Raw genomic sequence first — 12,033 nt, forward strand, 5'->3', positions numbered from 1 at the left:
TTCCTGCCCTGGAAGATTATTATGACAGATGGAGCCCGAAGTCATGTTCTAAATGAACTCACCGAACATTTTAGAGGGATGGCCCATAGACTAAGGGAATGATATCCGTGTGTATATATCAAAAGACAGGAAAAGTGGTAGTGATTAATTGGAATGTATTGGAAAGTGTGGGGACCTGGGCATGACGTAGATGGAGTAGAATAAGGGGTGGATACTGTCCTGGTTTGAGCTGGGATAGAGTTAATTTTCTTCCTAGTAGCTGGTACAGTGCTGTGTTTTGGATTTAGGATGAGAATAATGTTGATAACACACCGATGTTTTAGTTGTTGCTAAGTCGTGCTTACACTAGTCAAGGACTTTTCAGCTTCTCAGGCCCTGCCAGCGAGAAGCTGGGAGGGGGCACAGCCAGGACAGCTGACCTAAACTGGCCAAAGGGCTATTCCATACCATATGACGTCATTCTCAGTATATAAACTGAGGGGAGTTAGCCGGGGGGCAGTGACCGCTGCTTGGGAACTGGCTGGGCATCCGTCAGCGGGTGGTGAGCAATTGCATTGTGCATCACTTATTTTGTATATTCTTTTATCATTACTATTATTATTATTATTATTTTCCCTTCCTTTTCTGTCCTATTAAACTCTCTTTATCTCAACCCACAAATTTTACTTTTTTTTCCCCGATTCTCTCCCCCATTCCACTGTTGGAGGGTGGAGTGAGCGAATGGCTGTGTGGTGTTTAGCTGCCTGACGGGTTAAACCACAACAGTGTCATATGCAACTTGTACCTGAGCACTTCAGTCTTTAATGAGAGCGAGATGGAGAAATGCTGCAGTCCCCATCCTGAAGCTGAGAAACTCAAGCACAGGAGGTCCGCAGCTCAGATTCATCATAATTGGCATTTATTCACTCTAGGTTCCCACTGTAGTCAGTGGCCTGCTTTGGATCTTATCCATTTTTTTGATGGGTGAGAGTCTCTTGATTGCAGAGACTCTACAAGACCTGGGCACTTTTGCCTGCAAGACCTAGGCAAAGTGGGCTCTTTCCTTAGTGTCTCAGGTAGAATGTATCAGCCCAGATCATCTCTCCTGTGGTTGCATAGTACGTTTTGTCACAGAGCAGTTGTAGGCCAGTACCATAACCATTAAATCCTGCTGCCAGCTATTTTATCATGTCCTTTATAATGTTTTGGAATTCCTTTAATGTCTGAAAAAATAAGGTACTAACACAGGATTATAACTATGTTCAATGACCTCAGAAAGTAGTAAGTTCCAGTTCGTAGTTCACTGTGAAAGGATTATCAAAGGTGTGTTCCCCTTGTCTCCTGCAGTCTTCAGCAAAGTTAATAATCTTCATTAGTCTTGCCAGTGAATTATGGCTGCTAGTGGTGCTGTGCACAGCTGTAATTCAGGAGTGTATTGTGGGAGTTGTTCATTCTGGTTTTTCTTCCTCCAGACCCTCAATAAGACAGTAGCCTGTAATATCCTTTACCAGGGATGTTGTATAACAGGAGTTGGAGGCAGAAGAGAGTGGGCATGTATGTGGTCTCACAAAATCCTAAATAAGTTTAATAGTAACAGACATCCTTTTATATGTATAAATCCTGCCATATTACAGATTTTCTTAAAGAGATTCTAAAAGCCATATTACAAAAAGATGCGTCCTATACTCTGTAAAAAAGCCTGTTGAATGCAGATTGCCATATACGATATAGTTGAAATACTCTAGGGACAGATCTTGTTGTCATGGGTACTCAAAAAATGTATACTGAGCATAAAACACAGCTCTAGGTCTCTGGGCCAAACTCAACTGACATTAGACTTTCGGTTTTAGTAATGTGATCTGTCACATGAACACCATTTGATTGCATTTAATGGATATCTTTTTGTTAGTAAGACATTATATGTATTTATGTCACTACAGGTTTATCAACCAAGGTTAATGATTTGGATTAGCCAGAAAGTCTTTCCAACCAGCCCAGGGAATGGGGAATTTCCGAAGGTAAAGTTATTTATGTAATTTCTTTCATCTAACAAAAAATTTATTAAGGTGAAAGTTTTCTCTAAAAGAAAACCACCGTGAAAGTTCATTAGATTTTATAACTGCTTCAAGAGAGTAGCCAACTCTCATGATTTCATCACGAGTTTCATGATATTATGTTTTTTCTTAAAGCCTTGACAGTTAAGTGAGGATTTCAGCTTTCATTTTAAAATTATGTTTTTAGCCTTCAGGCTTGCAGAAAACATGGACTCTCTCTGGCTTACTTACCAAAAAGAAAACATACTAATTTTCAAAAGCTCATGTTTCTTAAGCCTGTCTCATGATTTTAAACAGCTTGACATCTGAGTTTTGAATGCTTGATTTTAGTAATTCTCACGTAGCAATATAGAGGAAAAAGTCAATGATAATGCAGGAGGAGGGAAGGGGTGATTTGTTCTTTATTTTCTTTTTCTTTTGTTAAGTTTTTTGTTTCTGCTTGAGTAGCAAGCATACAAAGATGGCATTCTTCATTTGAGTTTGACAAGGAGTAAGTACCCTGTTAACATAAATGCAGAAGATGTGGCATATCAGACAAGATTGATAAGGTTTTGTTCTGTTACCATAACTGGTTTCATAAACCCCAAATTGGACATGAAATTTGAATAGGAAAATAAAACCATTACTCAGAGCCACAGAACATGTATGTTTTATTCTCATATTCTTGTTGATTAATGACTCAAAATCTGGCAAAAAAAATGGCAGGTAAGCAAAGGAAAGAGTACATGGAAAAGTGTTTTGATTAAATTTCATTTACTATCTATACTGCAGATCCCTGTTAACAAAATTTTGCTATTTGATCTGGATAACACTATAATTTCCACACTTTTTCTTTATAAACAAAGTCCTGAAATTCATAGCTAGGCTACATTTGTGTGTATCACATTTGCAGACTCGTGTGAGCATACTTAGTTTTAAATTAACATATATGACTACTGTAATTCTTGACATTTAAAATATTTCAGAAGTTCAGCTAAATAGGCTGATAGCAATGCTAGATTAAGATGAATGTGCTATATATGGTCACACTTATATTAAATGGATTTCCTAATCAGCTGTGTGTTAACTAGTTGATTTTTATTCATGCTTTTTAAGTTAGCAGTTTTTCCTGAGTTGTCATTCATCATTATACACAGTTGCTCCTGAAACATTTATTCCTATAAATCTGCGAACTGTGCAGCACAGTTAGTAACAATGCTGCATTATATCGAATTTATGAATAGCCATGTTTTTAGTGTTGTACATAGCTTTGAAAAAGTATATTAAAAGGGATAATGGTTTCTGAACTAGTCAGAATATTATACATTTTTCTTTAAAGTGTCTGGATTCCTGCTTTTTAATTTCCATGCATTTGTTCTAGGTTTTATGTAATTTTTCAAAAGATATTTGGCATATGCTTAGGAGGACCAGTTTTTAGAACTAGCTCCAAATTTTCTTTCATAATTGAGTTTCAAAAGCAACTTGAATATTAGTTGCACACAATCCAGCTTCCAGCTTTAACAGAAACTGAGTGTCTGTTTTTTCACCAAGCTTATAAAATTATTCAGGGTAAACTGCTGAAGAAGACTTCAGAAAGTACTCAGTCCTTCAGTTCAACAGTTTTATATACTCATTGTTAATCTAAACAGGTTGAACTACTGAAAGAATAAAATAAAAGAATAGATTTTTTAAAACTCTTAATTTCATATAAAAGATGCAACCAACAAGTATAAAATGATATATTTATTAAAGACAACTTATTTCCAGACCTAGAAGGGTCATATGGGACTTTTTATCTTATGATTGTATGGCAGAATTTCAGGACTGAGATTGTTTTTGCAGCTGAAAATGAACTGCCCAACACTGCTTTTGGAAATTTGCCCAGATCTTTGGTCTGTGTGGTGTGCCTGTTTGCATGTGTAAGTTTCTAGGTTTTTTCTCATATCCTTTATTTTCTGGAGTTCTGTGAGGGAACATGCTTTGTGCAGTCACTAAAATTTTTTTCAACAACTTACAATATATTACTAGTTAAACACAATTTTTTTAAGATCCCATTGTGACATATCATCAGCAAAGTATTTTAATCACACCCTTAGCCTTTAGTCCTCCTACTGATGCTTAAACCGAAACATATATTTAAGTGCTTTGCTAAATAAGCATAGACTTCAGCCAGTGGGGCAGAATGTTTAAGTATGGTTAACAAAAAACTGACATAGCTAACTAACATGGCACCATTTCTTTACTTGTCCAGAGACTGTGATAATACACTACAGTACCTTTAGAGTGCCAATAGGAAAAGGATAAATGCTCTTTTCAATGAAGTATTATAGGAAAGTTACTTATTAGTGTATGCTAGCTGCTTAAGACGTAAGGTGTTTAAAAGGTGAGAGGTCTAAGCTCTGAAAGGTTCTCTTAATAATGAGGCAATCTTTCATAACTAAGACACACTTTCCATGTTGGAGGCCAAGTGGAGTCATAAAATAGACCTTGGGATATAAAAAAAGCAGTTAAGCAAAGTAATTCATTGGTAGATAATACCATTAACATTAATTTTTTGGCTACTCACATTAGTATTGAGTTATATTTTTAAAGGGCTCAATGCCATCTGTAGATTTGTGGCCATGAGTTTTGCATTCACGATATTGAGAGACTGTGTGTTTTGTGCTTCATGTGTGCAAAATGGATAATTGCTAGTTATCGCCCATATTTGTATGCCAAAATAACTGCACATGCAACATGTGCAGGTGCAGTTTTAGGCCTGAGCTGTCCCAGCTCTTGTGAAGGACACAGAAATTGCTTGGTTTGGTGGTAGCAAGAAACATCATTTTGAGGAATAGTGTAGCATGTACAATTGATGGTGAGCTGTGGAAAGGGTCGTCACTCCATAGCTTCTTCCCCTGTAGCTTTGATAGGATTGTTGGGGTCTTCCCCAGCTGCAACAAACGGCCGAATTCCCCAGCTCAGCTGTGGAGGGGGCTTGTTGTCTTAAGTCTTTTGTATTTTGTCTGCCAGGGCACACTTGTTCAGCTCAAAGTAAAGACATTTCCTCAGATGTTCCAAGGCTTGCCTAGTTTTTAAACAATCTTTTCCTCCCTGTGCCACTAATATTTACAGTTGATAAAGCTATGTTTAGTAGGTGTTTACTTCTAAACTACAGTTAAAGGACTATAAAAACCTTAGGATGTGAAAAAGGAAGGAGGATCCCATCAGACAGATTTTGTAGAAGCACAGCTAATATTGTTTTTCCTCTCTGCAGGGATATCTTCCTATCTCAAAGGAAGTAAATCACAAGAAGAAAAGTGAGGCTGAATTGGCATTCCTGACTCCAGTAAATGGCTATGGACACAATTTCACCAAAATCAATTACCTCTACTCTTTTCAGTCATAACTCTTCCATTTGTATTACATATGGTTCTATGGGTTTGATGAGGTCATGGTGTCATATATCAGGAATTGTTTCTGTGTAAATTATCAAGTGTAAGAAGAAACTATGGGACTCTGAGCCTTGCTTTAGAGAATAATAGTGGAATAAATGCGTATCATAAAAATAGTTTTTAACATTCTGACTCAAGTGAAAGCTCTCAGAATTTCACACTGTGAATCCATGTTTACAAACATTACAGGTGGGCCTTCAGGCCTGGTTCTACCACAGCAATGTCTTCCACTACTCAAACTCCATGGCTCACATGCAACTGGTAAACTGCTCGCCCTCTCTGTTTCCACCATCCCTAACTGCTTCTTGCAGAGGCTGAGTCCCCCCCCTCTTTTTTTTTTTTCATTTACATGTAACAATCCTAGTAGTTTATTTTCATCAATTCTCTGTATATCTCTATATTTTATCCATGTACTCTTTTGATGTATAGAAGTAGCATGAAACTCATGGTTTTCTTGTGGTAAGTGATTGTGATGCTGCCACGGGATTTGAGACACTGATGAATGGTGCTATTTTGGACTTTAAATATGCTCCTTGGCAAGGTAGCTCTGATGGTATTTTTTTTTTATTTCCATGTTCTGAGAAGGTGTTAGTACTTTGTTTTTCTGAATGTTGTTCTTTAGACTGGACTGATTTTTTTACTTGTGTCTTCAGTGCAGCTTTCTTATTCAGTGCTGTAGGTGAGTAACTACTTAAAGTGTACAAGCAAGGAACTGATTCCCTATCAGGGTACACTCACAAACATGCAGTTATAGTGGGAGCAATCACAAAAATGTAATTTACTTAAAATTTCCTTTCTGGTTCCTATCCACCTAACTTGGAGAAAGACAAGCAATAATTTTTCATCACTTTCAAAATTTCTTTTAGTTTGTTTTTGGGTTTTTTTAAAGCCTTTTTGAAGGAAAGAACAAGTTTTAATGTCTTCTTCAAATCCATAAAATAGAGGATAATAGGGGGAAAGGGTACATTTCCAAAGTACTGTCAATATGTGGATTTTACTTTTTTGTTCTTGCTCCCAGAGAACTAACAATACAAAACACAAAGCTAAACAGTATCATCTACTCATGGAATGTTGTTGTGCTAGACACAGTCTGAAAGCCCACCTTATTTTTTTAGATAACTCTTGTCTTTTATCTCTTCCTTTTACAGGGCAAGCTTTGTTCTGGTTTAGCTTCTGACTGTTAAAAACCAATGCATGCACTGCACTTCCTAGATTTCTTTCCTTTCCCCACTTTCTATATCCCTCTTCTTGTATATTTTATTTTCCAATAGTTTAGATACATCTACTGTGCTGTATATAGAACAAGAAATAATATTCAGCATTTGTAGCATTTATGTGTAGTTGCAGTTGTATACCGCTGAAAATGCAGGCTTTTGTAACAATGTGATCTTTAATAATGCACTACAGGTATCCAATGTATGTTAGCTATTTTAGTAGGATTTGTTCAATAAATATGTAAGCTCTAAAGGTAGCCATGATGTCTCTGTTTTCTTACTGTAAAAGGAGGGCTCCTTTACTATATCTTTGCACCTGATCTTTACATGACTTCTGAGTTTATTTCAGAAATATCTGGTAATGTAAAAGGTGGTTCCTTTTGAATTGTTGTCTGCTAAACAATAGCTATTAAGATAACCTAAATACCAGATCTGGATCTGGGAAATGATAGCGGCCAGAGCTATCTCTTTTTAAGATTTGTGAGTAGCTGGGTCAGATGTGATACTTGATGCCACTTTTAGTAATCCTAGGAGGAGACTGTGGGGTTGTATGCATGGCAAGTACAATACATTTCATTTTCCATCCCTGATAAAAGAAACTGAATTAACAGGCCTTTTTTCTATTATGTGTAAGTTAGAGAATGTTGATATATGCATCTCTCTCAAAAGCAATTTTATCAGTAATATCTGCATTTGTTAGGTTTAGAATGTATATTGGTTTCATTTTTGCATAGAACACAAATTTAGCAGCATTTTTTTAAAATACAAGCAGAGATCTACCAATTAACAGCAGATGTAGGTCTGCCCCTGAAGTTTTCCAGTCATGAGACCAAATGAATACAATTACATATGCCATGAGTGTTTATCCCACTAAGTGAATTTACACAGGGATTGAGTTTAGCTTGATGACTTCGGTTGTGTCTGTACTGGTTTTGGCTGGGATAGAGTTAAATTTCTTCATAGTACCTTGTATGGTGCTATGTTTTGGATTTGTGATGAAAATGGTGTTGATAACACAGGGATGTTTTAGTTATTGCTGAGCAGTGCTTACAGAGTCAAGGCCTTTTCTGCTTCTCACACTGCCCGGCCAGCAAGTAGGCTGGGGGTGCACAAGAAGTTGGGAGGGGGCGCAGCCAGGACAGCTGACCCAAACTGGCCAAAGGGATATTCCATACCATGTGACGTCATGCTCAGCAAATAAAACTGGGGGGATGGAGGTTGGTGGGGGCTGCTGTTGCTTGGGGACTGGCTGGGCATCGATTGGTTGGTGGTGAGGTATTGGGGTGGGTTTTTTTGCATCACTTATTTTTTTTCTTGGTTTTGTCCCCCCCCCATTGTTTTCTTTTTTTTTCTCTTTTTTTTTAAATTATTAAACTGTCTTTATCTCAACCCACGAGTTTACTCACTTTTACCCTTTTACAACTTTTCATATAATAACATTATTTTGCTGGTTTTGGCTGGGATAGAGTTAATTTTCTTCATACTAGCTGGTATGGGGCTATGTTTTGGATTTGTGCTGAAAACAGTGTTGATAATACAGGGATGCTTTCGTTATTGCTGAGCAGGGCTTACACAGAGTCAAGGCCTTTTCTGCTTCTCACACCGCCCCACCAGCAAGTAGGCTGGGGTTGCACAAGAAGTTGGGAGGGGACACAGCGGGGACAGCTGACCCCAACTGACCAAAGGGATATTCCATACCATGTGATGTCATGCTCAGCAATAAAAGCTGTGGGGAAGAAGAAGGAAGGGGCAGACGTTTGGGAGCGATGGCATTTGTCTTCCCAAGTAACAGTTATGCGTGATGGAGCCCTGCTTTCCTGGAGATGGCTGAACACCTGCTTGCAGATGGGAAGTAGTGAATGAAGTCCTTATTTTGCTTTGCTTGTGCGCGCAGCTTTTGCTTTCCCTATTAAACTGTCTTTATCTCAACCCATGAGTTTTCTCACTTTTACCCTTCTGATTCTCTCCCCCATCCCATTGTGGGGGGAGTGAGTGAGCGGGTGTGTGGTGCTTAGTTGTTGGCCAGGGTTAAACCATGACAATTATAGAGACTGACATTTGCCAAGGATGATTGATTATGATTGATAGAAGCTTCCTAGCCATTCAAAGGTCACCTATACTATTGCATCACCAATAGTAATTGTAGCATGTATGAACCATCAGCTTCATAAGATTTGGGGAAAAAAAAAAAGGGTTACAGAGGGACAATATCTGAAAAAAAACCCCACAGTATGGTCATTTAAAGGAATGCACGTAGGATTTCATATATGTCTTCTTCCTTGTAATGATCTATGAAATAATTATTAGACATGGTTGCAAAGAAACTGTTCAGTTTGGACTGTCTGGGATATTATCTACATGAATCATGTTTGCTCCTGTCTGTTGTACAAAACTGACTCTGGGCTCAAAAGCGTCCTGAAGTCCTAGCTGCCCTTTTTTGCAGGGGGCATGTAGTCTGCGCTCTGGCATGGGGCCTGGGCCAATGGCACCTTCTTTCTAGCCACTGCAAATGAAGTCCCAAGGGACAGGCCCTTACTGTTGAGTAAAATCAGATGGGTTGAGGGCTTGGAGGTTTAGTGGAGACGGAAGATCTCCATATGCAAAACTTGCCCATCTCACAGCTTTCCCAAAAGCCTGCCCCAATCATCTCTCCACTCCCCCAACCCAAAATGCCACTGATCTCTCCCAGCTGTATGCCCAGTGCAGCTACAGCACAACTGAACTTTGTGGCATCAAGAATGAGGGCAAAAGAAGTTATATTATTCTCATCCTTGGAATAGTAACATTTATTTTTCCCTATGCCAAAAAGAGACCTTGAGCTGGATCTGAGAATCAACAGTATAAAAGTTGATCTAGGGAGGTGGTGGTAGGACAAGGGAGGGGAACAGAGCAGATTAGTGCTCCTCTGATTGTTGAGGAGGCTTCTTGTGGGTGGAAAACTGATGAAAACAACTGAAAAAAAGCAGTGAATGTGTCTCACAGTTAGTTGATGCAGTACAGCATGACAAACTCCCCTGTTAACCCCCTTGTTAAATAATTATTTGTGCAATAGAAAGACTAGTGAGAGTATTTTTAAGGCATTATTAACAAGTAGATTAGTTCGGGAAACCTTGGTTCTATCTCACAAACCTTCTAATAACATCTCATGTAGGATCTGGCAAATCAGTCTTTGTCCCTCAACAAAGCAAATTTAAAAGATCAAAGATGACATCACTCAAAGTTGCTCCCTGACCACCAGAAGTGACCTCCCTGACACCGGAAGTTGATGCCTGTACACCAGAAGTTGCTGTCTGACACCAGAAGTATTCTTCTGCCAACCGGAAATTTCTATCTCCATACCGGAACTCCCCCAGCGACACCGGAAGTGCCCTTCTACACACTCCCTACACCCCTAAACCTAAAGACCTCGGAGACTAACCCTAAGACCCCTAGCCCTAGGAGTCACTAACCCTAGAGGGCGCTAGGCAGATAAAATCACTAGGAACTAGTTATTATTAGCATTGAGCACCACATTTTAAGTAAAAAGTAGGACAGAACTGCAAGTATTATCAGTTAAATTCCAGTACTGAAAAAACAGCATGGTGAACTACTGCATGAAGAAAACATTAACCATTACACCTTGGAATAATACCACCAAGGACATCAAAAGGAGATGGGTTTAAAAAAAACCCATTGATATTCATCAGCTTGTTCAGTGGAAGTTAGCTAAATTATGTCTGTGTGGATATAAAACCTATACAAAAAAACAGTAGCAGATTTAAATCAAACGTTAGACTCCAATTGAACTAGACAAGTTTATTCACAAAAAACTTCCAATATTAAAGCTGTACTACCATATCACAGAATCACAGAATCACAGAATGGCCGAGGTTGGAAGGGACCTCTGGAAGTCATCTTGACAAACCCCTCTGCTCAAGCAGGGCCACCTAGAGCCGACTGCCCAGGACCATGTCCAGATGGCTTTTGAATATCTCCAAGGAGACCTGCTGGCAATACTTTGTCTAATGCAGCCCAGGGTACCATTCACCTTCTTTGCAGCAAGGGCACATTGCTGGCTCATGTTCCACTTGGTGTCCACCAGGACCCCAAGGTCCTTTTCTGCAAATCTGCTTTCTAGCCTGTTGTGGGTTACTCCCAGTAGGCAGCTAAGCACCACACAGCCGCTTGCTCACTCCCCATGGAGCAAGATGGGGAAGAGAATCGGAAGGGTAAAAGTGAGAAAACTTGTGAGTTGAGATAAAGAAAAATAAATAGGGAAAGGAAATGCTGCACACACAAGCAAAGTCAAATAAGGACTTCATTCACTACTTCCCATTGGCAGGCAGGTGTTTAGCCATTTCCAGGAAAGCAGGGCTTCATCATGCACAACAGTTACTTGGGAAGACATACACCATAACTCTGAATGTCCCCCCTTCCTCTGTCTTCTACCAGCTTTTATTGCTGGGCATGACATCATATGGTATGGAATATCCCTTTGGTCAGTTGGGGTCAGCTGTCCTGGCTGTGTCCCCTCCCAACTTCTCATGCACCCCCAGCCTACTCATTGGCAAGGCAGTCTGAGAAGCAGAGAAGGCCTTGATGCTGTGTAAGCACTGTTCAGCAATAACTAATACATCAGTGTGTTATCAACACTGTTTTAATCACAAATCCAAAACATAGGACCATACAAGCTACTATGAAGAAAATTAACTCTATCCCAGCCTGAACAGCCAGTCAGCCCCCAGAATATATTGGTGCATGGGGTTGTTCCTCCCCAGGTGCAGGACTTGGCACTCCCCCTTGTTGAACTGCATAAGGTTCCTGTCAGCCCAATTCTCCAGCCTGTTGAGGCCCCTCTGGATGGCAGCATGACCCCCTGGTGTATCAGCCACCTCTCCCAGTTTGGTGTCATCAGCAAGTTTGCTGAAGATACACTCTGCCCCATTATCCAGATCATTAATGAAGATGTTGAACAGGATTGGACCCAGTATTGACCCCTGGGGTACACTGCTAGTTACTGGCCTGCAACTAGACTTCATGCTACTGATCACCACCCTCTGGGCCCATCCGTTCAGCCAGTTTTCAATCCACCTCACTATCTGTTCATCCAGCCTGTACTTCAACAGCTTCTCTATGAGGATCTTATGGGAGACAGTGTCAACGTCCTTACTGAACTCTAGGTAGACAATATCCACTGCTCTCCCCTCATCTACCAGGCCAGTCATTTCATCATAGAAAGTTATCAAGTTGGTCAATGGCAACAAAAAGAAAAAAATCAATATTCCAGATCAGAAGTTCAAACTCAAAAAGATAATTTAAATAGAATGAAAATGAGCCCATATCTATCTCAACAGCATGATGTTCTTGGGGAAAAAAAAGCAAACGTACTGTAAT

General features: G+C 39.5%; 1 protein-coding gene across 1 annotated transcript in view; it reads left to right on the forward strand.

Moving 5' to 3' along the window:
* LOC143172267 (neuronal regeneration-related protein-like) overlaps positions 1-5,400 on the forward strand; it is a 42,072-nt gene extending 36,672 nt beyond the window's left edge. Inside the window, exons 3-4 of the mRNA XM_076361489.1 lie at positions 1,920-1,997; positions 5,269-5,400. Of these exons, the coding sequence (XP_076217604.1) occupies positions 1,920-1,997; positions 5,269-5,400 (210 nt within the window). The remainder of the gene's footprint in view (positions 1-1,919; positions 1,998-5,268) is intronic.
* The last annotated feature ends 6,633 nt before the right edge of the window (positions 5,401-12,033 follow it).

Source organism: Aptenodytes patagonicus, chromosome W, assembly GCF_965638725.1.
Source record: "Aptenodytes patagonicus chromosome W, bAptPat1.pri.cur, whole genome shotgun sequence".
NCBI classification, from domain to species: domain Eukaryota; kingdom Metazoa; phylum Chordata; class Aves; order Sphenisciformes; family Spheniscidae; genus Aptenodytes; species Aptenodytes patagonicus.